The 19,121-nt window shown below is 38.2% G+C and overlaps 1 protein-coding gene across 1 annotated transcript in view; it reads right to left on the bottom strand.

Moving 5' to 3' along the window:
- LOC149158853 (protein transport protein SEC24 A-like) overlaps positions 1-13,202 on the bottom strand; it is a 51,379-nt gene extending 38,177 nt beyond the window's left edge. Inside the window, 6 exon segments of the mRNA XM_089436335.1 lie at positions 4,634-4,824; positions 6,966-7,104; positions 7,227-7,651; positions 7,654-8,226; positions 12,437-12,542; positions 12,708-13,202. Coding sequence (XP_089292461.1) covers positions 4,634-4,824; positions 6,966-7,104; positions 7,227-7,651; positions 7,654-8,226; positions 12,437-12,506 — 1,398 coding nt within the window. The 5' untranslated portion in view covers positions 12,507-12,542; positions 12,708-13,202.
- Between the last annotated feature and the right edge of the window lie 5,919 nt (positions 13,203-19,121).

Below are 19,121 nucleotides of genomic sequence, written 5' to 3'. Positions count from 1 at the left end.
GCTTAGTATGAACCTTATTGAACCTAGTATGTCTCACTATTCTTGTTCAGCATTTCTGGTTAGAAATCACTCAGAAATAGTCAGAGGTAAACCAAGAATGGTAATTAATTATAAACCTCTGAATGCTATAACTCAGGGTTTTCATTACCCTCTACCAAGACCAGAAACAATCATGCAGAAAATTCAGCATAGCAGAGTATTCAGTAAATTCGACATGAAATCGGGATACTACCAAATACAGATCCAGGAAGAGGATAGACACAAAACTGCATTTACATGTCCTGCAGGTTTTTATCAGTGGAAGGTGGTTCCCTTTGGTCTAAAAAATGCTCCTGCATTCTTTCAGAGACGAATGGATTTTATTTTTGGGAAATATGATTTTATTGTAACATATATTGATGATATTCTTGTACATAGTCCAGATTTAGAGACTCATGTAAAGCATTTAGAAATTTTTATCACTGAAGTTCAAAAGCATGGTATAGTCCTGTCTGAGAAAAAGATGGTTTTATTCCAAGACAATATAGATTTCTTGGGGATTAATGTGGTTAATGGACAAATTCAGATGCAGCCCCATATTCTTACAAAACTGTCTCAGTTTCCAGATGAATTAAAAGACACTAAAACTATTCAAAGATTCTTAGGTGTCTTGAATTATGTGCACAGATACATTCCCAGATTGTCAGAAAAAACAGCCCCAATCCGAAAGCATCTTCGAGAAGGATGGTCAGCCGAAGCCACTGCAGCAGTTAAGGAACTCAAATCAAAATGTCAAAAGCTTCCCAAGCTTCAACCACCAGGTAATGGCCTTTTGATTCTACAAACAGATGCTTCTGATGAATTCTGGGCAGCTGTTCTTTTTGAGCGAAGGAAGAATGAAGATGGAAAGGAAGAAGAAATACTTTGTGCATATGCATCAGGTGAATTCTCTCCTAGCCAAAAGAATTATTATATTGCTGAAAAAGAAACGTTAGCAATATTTAATGGAATACAAAAATTTGAATTATATCTAGCACCGGTGAAATTTCTCATAAGGACTGATTCTATGAATTTTAAATATTTCTTATCTGCCAAAATTTCAAGACAACTTGCTAGAGGAAGGTTACTCTCTTGGCAGATTTGGTTCCAACAATTTGATTTTGATGTCGAGTGGATACCCGGCAATTCCAATTTTTTAGCAGACTCTCTAACCAGAGACATGAATAAAGCCTTTGTTTCAGCTCTGCAAAGTCATTTTATTTTACCCGGAAAGGGGCCTCAGGATGACAATTTTAGCACATTTGTTGAGAGGTTCAGAATTCTGGAAAATCATGCAAGCCATTTGACAGAAGAAATTAAGAAAGTGGTAGGTCTGCGACTGAGAAGAAATCAGTGGATTAGAAGATGTCAAGCATGGACTTCAAAGAATGTTGGCATATCTTTGGGATTAGATATTGATTTGGTTAATATATATCCTTTGCCCAATATGCAGGTGAAGATTTATTTTAAACATTTGACTGATATGTGGTCATCCCAATTCACTGAAAATATGATTTGGATTTTAAAGGCATTAAATTATTATCAATTGATTGGAGGGGTGGATTTTGCTTTAAGCATATATACAGGAGCTCAAATGCTAGATTTAGAAGCCATCCCAATCAAAGCAGACTTAGAAAGATATCTTCGGTCGCTAAGGATTCCTGATATTTTTGAAGAACTAGAAGCATCCTTTTTACAGCGAAATGATGAAAATTATGCCCCCAATGATACTTTCCCTCAATATGAAATTTTTGAAAATTTTGCTGATTGGGAAATCAAAGGAGGATTTTGTAGAAAAAAGCCATCGATAAGAACATCCCAATGTGTTCAACGAACTCTACAATACCTAAGGACTTTCTCATCTCCTTGGGATTATCAGAGTTTACGGTTTTGAGAACAACTTTCTCCAAATCCATTTTCACAGGTTTTCTGTCAAGAAACTATAGGAGGAATAAAGACCAGTAATAATATTGAGAGAATTAAACAACTGGCTCTTTGGTTTAAAGATTTTGGGATGTTAAAACTGACTGAGAAAAGACAGGTGTTGCAACAATTAGATGAACTTCAAGGAGAACCCAAGGTTTTACGCTTTATGATTAACCGCACTGCGTTAATCACGGTCAGCATTATTTCAGGAAACTGGAATACTAATGTCGTTCATCTAATCAGTCTGTTGATTTCAAATAAAATTTGTACTTCAGTAATTTTTGAACTTGGATGGCAATCTAAAGCATTCATTAATGAAAACTGTAAATCTTGGGTGCAACATTCAGTGGAATCGGTTACTAATATGTTTCAAATATTCAAATGGGAACTTCTAGATGGTGTTGAGTTGGCAGTTCAGCCTTCTCCAGCGTTCCGAAAAGTCTTTAAAGATTCCTTTTTAGATATTGATATCAATCCATTACCCTTTCTTAACAAGTGGGAGAAGCAAGACGTAATGTTTACTCCACAACAGCAAAACCTCCACAAAATTAAAGTAAATTCAGACCAAGGACAGACATCTAAAGCTAAAGCAGATGCCAAAGGTAAAGGCAAAATTGAAGAATCTACTTTCCAGGCTTTCCAAGACAGCTATCCAGATGCACAGGATCCGAATGATTTCAGCTGGGACAAAGAATACGAAAAGATGGTGGAATACAACTATCTCGCGAATCTTGAAAAGAAAGCATTTGAAAGACAATTGTCCTCTAGTGATGATGAGTTTGATGACTACGATTCTGACCGGAGTCCGAAAGGAGACTGGTAGAATCTTTGTACAATTAGCTAGCAATGTGATAATGTGGTCACATGTTGTAGCTAAATTATTGTACTGGAAAGGTTGAGTAGACACCGTCGGTGAAAGAAATACCGACAGGACCCTCAATTATTTCCACTTTTGCGTCATGTCTTAGATAGATTTAGATTCCTTAGAGAGTTATAAAAGGAGGATGAATGAAAACTGAGAGGCATCGGTCTGAGTGCTTCTCAATCTGATATTGTAATATTTCAAGCTCTGTAAGTTTTTATTTTGAATTAATATTGAAGCCTACTGGGTCGCCTGTCTGAGGACAGTTTCTGTCATCCGAAAGAACCTGGAACTGTAAGGCGAAGGCGTTTTGAAGACCTGAAGAGAGAGGTCGTAGTGCTCGCATGTTCGGTTGAGGAGAAGAAATCTTGTGTTTCAGATCTGCTGCTCAATAATCTTCATACTGAATTCGAAGTAAGTCTTATTCTGCTTGACTCTGCTTGAGTTTCCCTATTTTTGTAGCACTTTACAGGTCACAGCACTTAACTTTCAGATCATGATTAAGCTGATTTTGAACTTCAAAGTTCAAAAATCAAACCCTAAACACTAGGAAACTTAAACTGATAAGTCCTATCAAAATGTTAAAATCTAAATACTAGATTCTACAAACACATCAAACTGGAAATATGACAGCAAGTACACAAATCTCAACTCTCAATCTTGCATCCGTATTATATTAACTGATAGCTCAAAACTTGAACGCTCTAACCAAGGTTTACGTAACTACAACCAATGCACTCCATCCCTGTGGTGCACCTAGGTTAAAAGGATAAACCCTAACACTAATCTAGCCTCGAATAGTGCGTCTCCTGCATGAACTGCACTTTCTAGTTCTGCAAAACAACCAAACAAAAGCAGCAGCTAAATCTGGAGATATGCTAAGCCTGGTGCTAGCATGCCACCTCTACCTCTTTACATAAACACAGATTTCCAATAGCACAACTATAGCAATTTGGAGAGAACTTTTAACTTAAGAAACAATTTTTAAAATTGTGGAAAATTCGGAAACTAGGGAAGTGGTGAAGATTTGGGCGCAACCCAAAGGTTGAACAGATTGAGGAACAATAACAGGACCCTTGTAATAGGAAGAATTAGACTTAGAGTTGAAACAGATGTTCACAGGCTTTTTGTATAAACGCCTTTTTCAGGAAAGCAACATGACTTTGGGGAGACTAAGAGGGATCATGTAGAGCTAATTGTATAACCAGAGAAAATGGAGAAGAGACCATATTCCTCACAATGTCATCAAGGTGCATATCATAACCCTAAAGACAAAACTGCTAAAGCATGCAGCCCAACAGGCAGATGAGTAGGGGATTCGAAAGCAGCATGACAAAAGAAAGGGCCATCCACACACAGCATATGAAGCAACCAGAAGCACCATCAAGATTCACCAAAAAAATAGAGTACTAGACTAAAAAATCTCTCTAATTTTGTGTTTACCTTTGCCCATTTTGAGCTTTTGGTGGATTAAAATATCACTAATTTTGTTCTGTGGACCATGAGTCCAGTCCTCACTGTAAATGTGGTTGTAAACCATAAAAATGCAATGTAGTTGTATATAAGGGAACAATCAGTACTTTTGTTTCTAGTTAAGCTAATTAAGCACAACAAAACTAGGGAAAAATCAATGGGGGAAGAGATTCTCCTTTCTCATTTTGACGCATGATGTAAACCCTTTGGGTGAAGACTCATTACAATCAAGACCTTTATTGTTCCAAAAGGAGGAAAATGAACTTAAATACAACAGAGAAGGTGAACACTGAAGATATGCAAGTTCTGGAGGCAAAAAAGATATTCAATCAACAAAAAGCATTTAAATCATACCTTAAGCATTCCATTTCTAATTGATGACAGAGAGACATCAATAAGGAAGAAATATAATGGTGGCATTGGAGGTCGGACCATATACTCAGTTGGTGCAACAAACTCCACACTGCCCTTAGAAAGCTCCGGACGCTCATCTGCATCTCGTCGCCTACCATTTATATCCAATGGTGCAAAATATTCTCCTGCAACTGTTTGCATCCAAAGGAGCAGTTGTTCAATATATAAAGATTGGACAAAAACACAAAAAATCCAAGATGGAATTATTTAAATTTGGTGGTTTCAAAACCAGAAAGCTGAATAATAAAGCACTAAAGGGCCTGTAACTTTTAAATAATCAGAGGAAGGAAAAAGAAGGAAATATCAACATAAAGCCCAAAACAAATAATGAACTTTTCTTCAGGGACTAAGAAGTACTAAACTCATCAGTTTCCATTCCTCTGAATTGAAAAATTTCCAAACAAAAAAAATTCAATGGATTGAAATGAGCTTCAATGCAAGTTGGATACCAGAAAATTTTGGCACTGAATTATCGAAAACCACTAAAAAATACAAAAATAATCAGAGGATGATGGCATATGGGCATAAATTAAAATTAATAAAATTATAAAAAATGGAAATTTTAATTTGAACATTTTATAACCTAAGTCACATTACACAATGACACCAAGTCACTGCTACTATATGTGGGAATGCCAATAGCAAATACAAAATAGGATAAATACTAGAACTGTATATGGAATAGTCTCATTTCATCAGAACTCTGTATCTCTAACTTAATTCTGTAACTCTACATGAATCAGACAATAGAGAGTATCATTGCATCACTCATCAATCACACTCCATATCTAGGCTCGTCTAATGAATCCCTCCTCCCCCTTGTCCTCATAGTACTAATGGATAACTTCTTTCACCCTTACCCATGGCGTCATATGAGTAGCCCATTGCAGAATTGTCACCTTCAACCAAGCAAAGAACCTTTAGTGCTAGACACAAGCATTCCACTTATCCAAAAAAAATATCCTCTGCGACTCTAACATAGGATTGTGGAAAGACTAAAGAGAAATGAAGCTAGTGGCAAAATACATAATTGGGAGACTTGGACGACAAATTAACAACAACATTAGTAACATTCTCCATAATAACTTGGACAACATATTGCGAACCAATCTCCCAAATAAAGCCGCCCGACAACTCACATAGTAATAGTGCATCTTTATCAACCGATTTGATATATGTTGTCCCCTTCCCATCTATCCAATCATCCAACATAATAGTACATCCTATGATCTCCCACAATTCCCTAAACTCAGCCAAATCTCCTAGTGCAATCAATCTTTTCTCCTTGAAGGAGCAGCCCTCTCGAGTCATTATAGGAAGGGAACCCTTGTACCCCAATCCAACAATAACAACAGTTTCAAAACAGAATGGTAGAATAGGTTGTTCTTAGCAATGTTGAAAAGAACATCACTCCATAGAAAATATCTAGCCACAATCTTGTTGACCCCTCATTTTAATTATTGATCAAATAAAAGGTCCCACACAATAATCTCAACACAAAGAAAGGTGAGGATGGTAAGGGCAATGTGGAAGGTGTGCCCGAGGATTGGGTTTCCCCTACCCCTTGAGAAACACATTTATATTTGCAACCTCGACCCTTATTTATTCCCTCTGATCTCTCTTCCTAATCATATGAAATTTGATTGATTTTGCAATATGGACCAACTCCCACATTGGGTCTAATGGCTTTGACATTTTGTAGGCCACTAACCAAAGTTTTAAACCTATGGCATGCTGCACACTACACATGGTGAAATTCTGATCAACACAATACTTAAAGAATGTTGTAATCAAAATATCTAATGAATATTGCAAACCATATACTAAATCTTGAAAAACAAATAAAATCCAAGCATAAATTTTTCTACATGTCTGGGAATATGGATATGGTAGATCAAAGTAAATCCCCACTCAATTGCTCAACCAATGGCAATGAAAACAGCAGATTTTCCCTTCTTTGTTCGATGGAAAATGGTCCCAATATCCTCAGAGCTCAATCCCCTCATTCACTTTTGCAAAATGAGGGTTAAAAGACCAAAAAACCAGTCATAAGGTGAATTTGACCTAGCTGCAAGCATGGGTATTATAGTTTACCATCATTCGGCAAAGAACCATTTGCACTGTGTTGTTTTTGAAGGGTGCACATATTTCGCCTTCAGTGTGACAGATTATAATAAAGCTAATATCAAAAGAGAGCTAGTATCAACAAGAGGTAGTAGAAACAGTCATCAAATTTACAACTAGCTGCAAGCACACGGGTATTACAGTTTACCATCATTCAGCAGAGAACAAACATTGCACCTCCATCGTCGGCCACCATCGGTGAATGTAACATAAGGGTTAACATAAGTTCGACATCTTCTGCACCTTACAATTCCAGAGGAGCCAAAATCAACAACAGGTATCTCCTCCTGCCAAGAAATGCCACAAATAAATCTGTACCCTTCAGATAAAACAAAGAAGAGCTGATCACAATTCTTAGAAATAAAAGCATAAGAAAATAAATTGTAAGAACAAAGGAGTCTTGGCTAACCCCATTCGGAGCTTCTGCAAGAGGATGAACCACAGCCCCAAGAGGCAGATGCCATCGAGCCATCAGTGACTGGGAATTTGGTATTGCATTAGTTGTAAAGCGAAGGTGTCTTGGAAGACAATTTGACACATATATAGAACTTGAGGATGTGCCCTCTAGGTCTGCTTCATCCAGTGGTCGCGGTAGCAAACTAGGATCAACTCCTGTGTCCATAGATCCAGGAACAGACCCCACAGACAATGACTGGAACTCCTCAACCAATCCTTGAATGCCTCCTGCAGGAGGTACTGCCATTGGATATGTAGGTGGTGCTCTCGCTTTCTGAGCATCCATATAGGAAGACAGCATAGGTGGTTGTGGCACAGCTCCAGGATATGCTAGTGGACCTCCTTGCTGGGTTAAATGTTGTTGTGCAGGAATCCCGGCTGAGGACTAGGAAATGACGTTCGTGGAGCAAAAAAGGGGACCTGGCCACCTTGTCCACCTTGATATGGTTGATTAACTGAATGTGGCATAGGTGATGCAGAACTAGGAACCATTGATGAAGACTGATTTGGCGGTGGAGGGAAATTCCCTCCTGGTGACATGTAACTTGCTGCCTGTGATGGGGGGGCCATTGGTACAGAGGCAGATGATGACAAAAGAGGCAGCCGTGGACCTGAAGTAGGTGCAATCTGTTGGACTGCTGATGACCCTGATGGAGGCACCATTGGCTGACCTATCACAGGACCACCTGGTGTAGGATAAACAAAAGATGCAGCGCCTCCCCTTGGTGGTGGTAAATTTGGCGATAGCTGAAAAGGTGCAACAGGCCCATTTGACCTTACTGGTGGTGTTGCTCTTGGATAGTTCTGTTGAGGAGTTGAGGATGCTGAGTGTACAGAAAAGCCTTGGACAGAAGTTCCTGGGGGATAAACTGGTTGACTAGGAGGTTGCTCTGGCCTCATTGGCTGTGTTGGACCTGGCATGAAAGGTCGAGATGTCGTTGCCGATGCTGAACCTGTATCAAATTGAGATTTCCAGTCAAGAAAACAAGAGTATGGCAGGTAACATATAAGGTGTCTTAAGAGTCATGTAGGAAGTTAACATAGGAAAGAAATCACTTTTTGTATTCGGAAAGACCAGATGCTTGAGATCACCATAAGGACCTAATGAGCAAGAAAACTTCAAACAAAGTAAATTGACACACAAAAGTAGAAATTTAATAATGATAGTAATATTATCTAAAAAGAAATACAAATGGAACATTTATTATACTCCTTAACAAGCAGAATCCCATATTCAAGCACGTGATGCTTACACAATCTTTTTGTAACATAGAACTATAGTTGTCATAACTTACAACTTGATTATTTGCTTTGTAAATATTTGCTTGATTATTTGAACTTGATCATTTTATTTGCAGTTAGATTTACTAAATTTATGAAGTCCTGCATAATGAATCACTTCTAATTTGTCTTCTACACCAATCACTATTTGAGGGTATATATGACATAAATTACCTAAACTCTGTCAGTGATAGCTAATTCCTTTAAATCCCTCCAATTATTTTAAGAAATAGTTTCTCAGCTTTTGTACTTGGAATAAACAAATGGGATAACCATCCTTTATATGACAGAATTTGTTGTTAACAGGAAAGTGCAAGAGAAAGAGAGAGAGACGTAGTACAGAAGAGCATAAGGGCATAACCCATTGCAATAGTGGCAATATTTTCAATTAGTATTCATGGACTTCCATGGATAGCATATGGAGTTAGTTCTAAATTTATAACCGTTAAGCCAAAATGATTCTTTAATTACATGATATGATTTTTTATTCATTGCATTATATTATTTAATGTGTTACACCTTTAGCCGCTTACACGTTATACATAAACCATTTAGGGTAGTGCCTGAGCCTATCATATGGCTAATATTTGAGCAACCCTCCTCAAGTTGTGCTGGAAGAACTGACATGATATGGTCATGATTCATGAATAATCATCATCTCAGCACTGTCATATTGCTTTGTCAAAACGCCCTTTGCCACTTAATCTGATCTTTGGATTCGTGATTAGTATTACCTCACTCTCAGTCTAAATGATCAACTCCCCCTCGAAATTTCTGGAACCAAATTTGTCATAAAATATGCAAGAAATAAAGTTGAAGTGCATAAGCAAACCATCCAGGACAACAGCTTTCTAGCTAGATATATTTATTATTTGATGTTGTTAAATATAGTGTTGCAAATCCCTAGAGAGCTCTGAATAATCCTGAGGAAATTACAATTTGTATCATGTCATATATGGTGGATTATTTTGTAATATTATGAATGCTTGCACTATTCCATATCATATCCCATACATGATCCAATTTCCAACTAAGCCTAATGGCCTTAGGATTTCAGTCGAGTAAAGGTACCTGCAACTGAGAAAATATCATTACAGAATCTAAAGTAGTAAATGCTAGTAAGGGAATGAAATTACACTATGTACATTGTAACCGAATTTGCAGAATGAAATATACACTATGAAATAAACACAAGTCAGTATGTAAATCAGATTGCCTGTTATGCATGCAAAAAAGCATTTGAGGTGTTTTTGTAGCAACAAGACTTGGTTATAGGCAATAAGCCATTAAGAGATTCCCTCTAATCATAGCTTGCATGGCTTCTTTGCAGAGACCAGAAGATAACAACTTGTACACCAGTAGGGCAGAATTTTCAAAAAGCCTTCAAGGCATGAATATTCTTAGCACAGAATGAAATGAATATATGCCTAACAATCTTATGTATATCAACGTAGTTAGTTCCTTTTAACTTCCACAGAAAGTAGGAAGATGAGTAGTCCAGTTTTGCCTGTACTATTTTGCTATTATGGATATAGTCTCCAAACACATATGTGGAAATTACAATAAAACTATTCTCAATGCAAATTCAGAATTTCAACTCAACTTTGAGGTTTTTCCCTGGATCTATTTTCTGTTAATTTTCAGCATTAGGGCTGAATCTGAAATATAAATTACAGAAGTATATATTTCACTTATGTCCAACCAAATACACAAGCGTTGGGGTTTCATCATGAACCCCACATCACATGAAGGCACCCCTGGCATTGCAGAAACACTTTCAGAACCAAAAGTAACAGTAAATAAGCTTACTGCAGTTTGGAGTCTTGGACAGGCTCAAATTGATGGCAATACATGGGTTTGAACAATTTCACAACCACATCCTACAACCCTGTCCTACATAACATTCTGATAGATGCTTGTTCAGTAACCTCCATATTTCTGTTAGTAGGAGTCTCAGGACCAAGAAGAATGTCTTCTAGTAGAAGTTGCTGATAATATGTTGCATTATAGAGATGTTCATGGAGCTGATGATGAATCATTTCCATTGGCAAGGTGGTATTTAAACCTGCAGATGCCTCCATAGATATTTTGGGTAATTTTGCGTAGAGCAGTTTGGGCCCTGCCAAGATCAATGTGATCTAGGGTTTTTTTTTCCTTTGCCAATTTCAGCTTTTACATTTTTGGGTGGAGGAGGATTGATAGGAAAACACAACTTGATGTTTCTCATACAAAAGAGCAAAAACATTGACCAAGGCAACTGCTGCCGCCATGAAATTTCTACAAAAAAAGGTTCCCAACGCAATTGACGCCTGAAAACCTTTCTTTCAAGAGCTCTTCACTTTAGAATCTTGATCTCAATTTAGTGCCTTGTTGGACATTTGTAGGCCAAAAATATGAAAACAGCAAAAACTGATCAAATTTAATTTGTGCTGAAGCATCTCATGAAACGATAAGTTTACAAGAAAAAACACTAATCAAAAACTGCAGATTCCTATGATCATGATTGAAACATTGTCGCACCCAACCTCCAACAAAATTGTCTTTCCTTAATAAGCATTGGATGTGATACAAAGAGTTGCCTACTTCAGTTCATTGTTAACGTACCAATTAGATGACAGACCACAAACCATCCAAGAGGACCCTGTAACCATGTTTGGTACTTGGGACACTGACTAGGTGTGCAAATTTGCCACATTCTTTCCTAGCCTATTTTAAGAGTCAAGATACCTGCATTGTCATACTTGACAGAGTGTGTTTGGTATAGCCGTTGGCACCTACCAATCAATATTCACAGCTTAAGATACCCATCAAACCAATTTGCTTGCACTCACAGCAGAAGCTCTCATGCCAAAAGTGGTCGGATCTCACTGCACAACTCACCTGTTTATTGCAATGTTGAACTGAATTTTAGTAAGCTCTCATGGCAAAGGTGGTTGGATCTCACTGCACGACTAACCTGTTTATTAAAGTTGAACTCAAATTTAGTTGAGCAGTTTATTTTGTGGTATAAATAGATAGTTTAGATATCTCATCAGATAACACCTGGTTGACTGAATAAAGCCCTTCAAATAACAATGCAACATTAAAGAGGCATTCCAGCAACTACTGGTGTTTGGAATCTGTCCAACACCTGAAAGTGGCAATGGATCACCATTGTAATGTTAGAAAACCAAGTTTCTGTTCTTCGATGCAGCTTCAAGCTTCATTATTGTTCTATCATCCCCACACTAAGGGCAACTATATAAAAAACAATTAGTATAACTATCACCATTTTACTATAGTTGTCTCTTAATTTGCTGATTTCAATTATCCACTTTTATAGGTCCACCGTGCCCACTTAGATATTTCCTTTAACGCCATATCTTCTGATGTGAGTAACCAGTGACAAAGAATGCCAATGTAATATCCAGCTGCTGATTTTAAAGGTAATCCACAGGTATGCCCTTAGAATTGCGTTGTTGAAGAAAAAGGAGAGATAAATTCAATTATCGGACTCCAAAGAGAAATTGGCTACAAACTTTAAACCCAGAAAACATCCTGCTTAAATTGATCTGATTTGTCAATCCATATTTATACTTGTTTGCAACATGGGTTTAATCGAACCCATTGCAGATATGGAACGGACACCTCCAAAGTTTGATCATCTTGCTATCGATTTAGTCTGTACCCCAACTCATTTATTCTCAAGCTCTGTTAGCATTAAAATTCCGCTAAACTTGACTGTGTCCTTGGGAACCCAAGGTGAAGGGCTTACCTGTCTTCGGCGATGATGATCTTGGCTAGAGGTGATAATAATTTCGTTTTAATTATTGATGTAAAGACCTAGAAAAACTCAATTATTCCAGCACCCTGTGCAACGCAGGGACTAGAGGAGGGACTCACCTGGGACTGAAAACGGAGAATACTGCTGAGACGGGGGTCTGCCCGGTGCAACAGGCCTATCTGGCTGCATTTTGTAAATCAACTTCAATGGTTCTTCTTACCACATCTGCACATGTATGAATCGTCAATTACATCAAGCTACCTAAGATAATAAATAAATAATTACGAAAAAAAACCGTTATTAATTTTCTAGATCTCAATAGTAAGTGGTTGGATCCTCCACTTACAGTGACTAGGGCCAATAACCTCTGTAATGAAGGAGAAAGCGTACCTTTAGATGAACTCGAGGGTTTGAATTTGAAAGCAAATTGGGGAATGAAACGGATTCTTAGCGGCTTTCAAATCAGATCGCCAGATCGGGGATGTTCTGGACTTTTTCTGGCGTCGGGAATTATGCAGAGAAGGTTCTGGGGATCGGAGGAAGCTCGCTGCGAAGGGTTTTCGATGGAAGAACGGAGCTTCCCGGAACGAGGATAAATAGCCGGCGCGTCGTCATATAGGGCAGACGCAATAGCAATGCCACAGAAAAAGACTAGTAGTCGAAATTAAAATTAACAACACAAAAAGTAAAGCCGGGTGAGTTGTTGCCGTTATATGACAGAGATTTCAGGCTGGAATTCTACCGCTACCATCCAATATGTAGTGTAAAGGATAGTGGCTAAAGGTGGCCGCGAGATTCGAAACCGTAATCACTGACTAATTTATCCTAGGGAGATGCGAGTAAGCGGTAGAGGATGTCGCATGAAATGTGAATTAGGAGAAACTTTAGTAAACGTATAGGGGAACGACGCTCTGTGCGTGGGGTTGTGTTCGTGTGTATGGATTGAAGTTTTGATTTCTTGGGTAAAAATTTGTATGGATTTTTTTTACTTGGGATTGCGGGGCATTGTATGTTTTAATATATAAATAAATTTAGCAACTCAATTTATAATTTTAACAATTTTATTGAAATTATAGTAAAATTCATAAAATTATTTTTTATTATTTTTGTCGGGTATGGTATTGGTATTTAGTTTTCGAATATTAATTTTATTTTTATTAAATATTCATGTTTCTTATCTATATTTTAATATTGGGAATTCATTTTTTGTTTCTTTATTATTATGTAATTTTATTTATTTATAAGGTGATTGGTTGAGGTTTTATTATGGGTTGTTTAGTAATTACCATTTTTATTATTTACTAATTTTATGGTTTTAGTTTTGTTTCTTGTTTATTTAATTTGTAATGTTGATTTTTTTTGTTATTTCAATTTTTATCAATAATAGTTATTTCTCTATATTTTCAATTTAAAATGACTTATTTTAATAAATCTAATTATAAAAAAAAAACAAACAAAAACAAAAACAAACAAACAAACAAAAACAAAATATATATATATATATATATATATATATAATAAATAAAACGCATCCCCGATGGGGGTAACGAACATTGAGGTTAATGGGACGCGTGTGCGATGAGAGGGTACATTCGGCATATAGGAAGGAGGGCAGACTCCCTGTCCTTCCATTACGTTTATTGTACGGGTGGTTTAACGGTGTTGCATGCAAAGCCTTAGGCTCATTCACTCTCCTCAGGTTTTAGTGCTGGAGAGGTACGTTGGTTTATGGCGTTCATCCAGGTTCAAGCATGTTTTATTGTTGTGGTAGTATGGTGGTTGGCGGCTTGCGGTTCGAGCTTTATTCGTTAGTTTGGTTTCTTAGGCCCTAGGTTAATCTAGGAGAGGTGGAGGTCTCGTTGTTGTCGCCTCCTCCACCACGAACAACTCACACAAGTGGTAAGTTCATCTCCTCTATCAGTGGCTTAAGTGAATTTTGCATGGTAATTGAGTCGATTCGTGTGCCTACTCCTAGGCAGCGTGCTAAATTTCCTCCTGAATCTCAATTGTGTTTAGTGTTCTAAGTGAGGTGGCCGAGTTGTTGGGGGTATGGTTCATGTGTCGTCGGGAGCTCGTGGTGGCAGATGGGGTGCGAGAGCAGGGTGGGGTGGTCGCGCAACTAGCCGTGACATGAAAGGCAGAGTGGTACATGAGGTTGGATCAGGGGTGCAAAGTCGGACTCATTGGTCGAGGCATGTAGCAGCCACTAGCAGGAAGAAGAGCTCCAACATCTCTCGCGGTCTGCTTCAATCCCTTTTAGATCGTCTGGAATTTTATGATTGGGCCAAAAAGGAAGATCATGAGGTTTTCATGGCTACGCTCAATCAATTGCATTACTTTCAATGCCATGTACAAGAAAGGATTGGGGTGATGTGGCGATGTCAGAATCTGCTATCTGAAAAGGTGGAGAAGATGGAAACGTGGTTGGCTCACTTTGAGCAGCATTTACAGTGTACCTACCGTCCCCCTCCCCCTCCAGGGACTAGGCCAGGCAATCCAACGTCGATTACTTCCGACGATTGAGCATGGTTCTGGTTCTGTTGTTCTTTTGGTTCTTTTGGCCTATTAAGCTTTGAACTATTCCTATAGTTTTCTTTATGTTTCTATGTCATATGGTGCTAGCATTAGTCAACAAACCCAATCAAGGTAAGACTACTTGCATTTTGCTATCTATGTACTTTTCTTTTGATGAATGAATAGAACCTTGATTTACAAAAAGAAACACATAAGTATATATAAATAAAAATAAACATATATATTAAAGTGTATATATGTTAATGTAAATAATATTAGTTAATCATATTTCTTCATTTTTAATAATGGCATTCAACAATATAATATTTATAAGAAGAGTTTCGGCATAAATCACATGTAGAAAACCTTTGTCGATGCGTTTCGAACCAACTAGTGTGGTTCATCGGAGAACTTGTCCTAATGATGAACCACAGTAGTTGGTTCGAAACGCGTCGACAAAGGTTTTCTACATGTGATTTACGTTGAAACTCTTCTTATAAATGTTATGGATCACAGAAGCCTCAATTCAACAATATAATATTTGATGAGTTGTTTTATTTTTAGATCGATAGGCCTTCTCTTTGAAAGAGACTTTCGTCGTCCCTTTCATTCTGAGAATGACACCTGGCATCGACATCTGGCGGGCATACAGCAGGCAAATTGTTAATGTTTTATGCCAACTGCTCAGGTTCTTCCATCACCTGCACGTCATCTGTTGCCTCGGCCACCATTGATCTAGCTCCCTCATCCAACGGTTTTCATGGATTGATACGGTTATGGGTAACCACCCCGTGGTGTCCTGCCTCCATCGCTCATTTGCATGGTGTGTCTCTGAGAGGTTTTCGCTCTGCAAAACCTTAGGGTTACTACCGTGGAAATTGTTTGGCTGTGAGCTGTATGATTATCGAGGTGTTACCACCTGCATTTTGCTACCGTTGGTGACCCGCATTCTGCTGCCGTTGGTGACTGCAGATTCTGCTGCCGTTGGTGACTGCAGTAGGAATATTGCTTGTGTTTTCAGGGTTCATTTGTGCACAGAGCAGGTAACTCTACTTCACCGTAGTTATCGGTCTTTCTTTGTTTATTTTGAAAACACAAGGTTGCAGGTGATTTACCCTTATGCTTTTGCTCTTGTCTGCAGGTTTCTGGAATCAAAAATCGTCTGGGTTTTCTACAAAAACGCTCACCTGCTGGTCTTTCTTTGTTTATTTTGAAAACACAAGGTTGCAGGGGATTTACCCTTATGCTTTTGTTCTTTTATGCAGGTTTTTGGACTCAACAATTGTCTGGGTTTTCTACAAAAACGCTCACCTGCCGGTTTTTCTTTGTTTATTTTGAAAACACAAGGTTGCAGGTGATTTACCCTTATGCTTTCATTCTTGTCTACAGGTTTCTGGAATCAACAATCGTCTGGGTTTATTCTTCCGAAACGCTCACTTTGGTTTCCACATGTAACACCTTCCTCTGTTCTTAAGGAATTTTAGAATGAGTTTTCTTCTAAAGCACTGGCCATCCTGAGGTTTCTGCTAAACCCTTTTCGTTTTAGGCCAGCTGCATGTGTTTCCGTGGCCATCTGGCATCAACAAATGCACCCGCTTCGGGAATGCTCCGCACCATTTGCACTTGGTGTTAGTTCATGCAACCCAGAAAATTATTTTGCTTCAGCGTTAAGTAGGTTCTTGGATTAAACTTAACTATTAAGGGTTAGTCTTTTAGCTTCCCGAAAGATTGTTTTTTCTGAGAAAGGTTTTGTATTTGCAATGTCTCGCCGGGCTTTTCTGTTTAGCAACAATGGGTTTATTATTTTTGAATAACCCTAACTGTTAACTGAGCATTGCAACTCGAGAAATTATCAGTTAAGAGTTAGGGTTATTCAAAAATAATAAACCCATTACTCCTAAGAAATTATCAGAATGGACAGTGATAAGGACGATGTATTGGATTATCAGAATACTGTAGCTATTACTTCTAAGAAATTATCAGAATGGGCGGTGTATTGTATGGCGAAATACTGAGGTGATTTGATGTTGCTACAGGAGGAGAGATTAATCAAAATTTGCAGAAAGATTTCTATAATTTGCAAGAAGATTGCGCAAAATTTGCAGGAATATTGCCCATAATTTGTAGGAAGATTGCCCATAATTTGCAGGGTTCTTCAATACTGAGCCTAAGCACGAGTTTATCCAGTACAAAAACCAGAAGCAAAAGCGTCAGTGTCAAAAAAGCTATCTGTACCCATGTAAGCATATTAGTTAGCAACATCTAAGAGAGTTCAAATACCAGTCGAATTTCCCTATCGTCTTATGAAAACTATGCAAATAGGCGAACCTCTCTCCTCCTCCATTGTAGCACAAAGACAGTGAAGAGCGAGAGAAAAGGAGCTCTATCAAATTGGTTCCTATAGCAGTTGGGATTGCTTGTAGAGAGCCCATGGCAGAGGAATGTTGCGTCTACTATCCTTGAAATTGTGACTGGTGTTATGATCCCTTTCCCAACATGATGGGAAAACAAAGAATGACGGGAAAACAAAGACAATGGATAGACGAAGAGATGAAATAAATCAATTGAATGGAAATGCATAAATTGATATGAAACACAAATATATCCGTATAGATACACACAGAGATAGATGCAAAGGTTGAACCTATAGATTCACCAACATCACTTATTAAAATAGATAGCAAGGGACATGAGGACCAATTCATTCCTTCATCACTGGTAGGTACTTCTTGGTATTTATATCACTGGTCATTCATATTTGGTATTATTAGCTTTCCTGGTTCCTGTTTCTATCTCTAGAGATTATGAATAGTATGTATCTCAAACCATAATCCATTAACTACGAACCATCACTCGCTAATAGTCATCACTGGAAGAAAAACCTTAACTCTTACCAAACCTACAAATATTCTGGTAGAAGTTGTCATGCCAATAGGCGCTCCCTTTCATTAGCTCTTAAGAGTCCTTGCTTCCTGGTTGTCTGGGATAGGTAGGTCTACCTTGCATGCTTCTCGATATTGTATTCCCCTTTCTTGCGTGGCGTGAATGAAGAAGAAGATTGCATGAAAGAGCAGACAATCTTCTTTCTGTGATTAGCTTCTTTTTCGTTTCTAGTATGATAGTGTGCTTTCCAGTGAGAGGTTAGAGCGTGCCTTTTCCTTTACCTATGCAAAAAGAGAATAGTTAACTTCAATATTGCAAGGAAAAATAAAGGCAGCAAAAGAAAAATAGACAGTGCAGGTGTGGTTGCAACTTTGTTTAGAGTTGCTATGCGAAGAAGCCAAGCTAATGCCTCCTACAACAAAAGGAAAATAAATAGAAGGTTGTCATTGTTGTTCCAGGGCCATAGAGTCGATATGGTTGCCTCCTCACCAAGAAGCCAAGACAATGCCTCCTGCAACAAAAAGCGCCCTTTTTGTGCCGAACAAAGATAGGGGAGCTAAGTCAGGATGTTTGTTGAACAGAGCAGGAGCCAAGACAATGAACCAAGATAAGGGAGCTAAGTCAGGTTGTCTTCTGAATAGAGCAGAAGCCAAGACAATGCCTCCTGCAAGAAAAGAATGCCTCTGCAACAAAAAGGACCGAACAATGCCTCCTGCAAGAAAAGAATGCCTCTGCAACTTTTCTTGCCTTTGCAACAAAAAGCATCGAACAAAGATATGGGAGCTAAGTTAGGTTGTCTGTCGAACAGGGGCCGTGGAATCAGTATGGCTGCCTCCCTTTTGCTTGTAGGGCAACTTCAAGTTTGCTACAGTCAATCCCAATATAAATTTGTGATCATATCCATTGTTGCAAGCAACTACAAGCTTCTGCAATATACTAGTGCACTGCAGAATGATTATTGCATTAAGGGCACTGGTTTTGTTACTGGTAAGCTCAGTATTGTTATCCCAGCATAGGATTAATGGTGTGTATATTCACTACAATACAACAGCTGGGCCTGTGGAAGGCAAGCTTAATGTGTATTTGGTCCCCCATACTCACGACGGCGTGGGGTGGGTTAAGACCGTTGATCAGTACTACGTAGGCTCCAATGACAGTCTTCAGGTCTTATTAATTCCTCTATTCAAATATCAAGCCTTATTCTACATTAATCGGTTTGTTGTAATGCATCTGAATGAAATGTATTTACCATAGACTATGAATCATATCTACAGCCGGCGCAACCTACATGTGTGAGGAACATATTGGATTCTTTGGTCTACTCATTGCAAGAAGATCTGAACCGTAAATTCGTTTATGTAGAACAAGTATGTTTTCTTACCAAATAAATCATTAACGTCCTCATGA

The sequence above is a fragment of the Pinus tabuliformis genome, chromosome 5_2, assembly GCF_031772625.1.
Source record: "Pinus tabuliformis cultivar Carrire ecotype Pingquan chromosome 5_2, CPIR1, whole genome shotgun sequence".
Lineage (NCBI taxonomy): Eukaryota > Viridiplantae > Streptophyta > Pinopsida > Pinales > Pinaceae > Pinus > Pinus tabuliformis.
The sequence above is the reverse complement of the archived record's forward strand: the minus strand, read 5'-3'. Positions and strand labels throughout refer to the sequence as shown.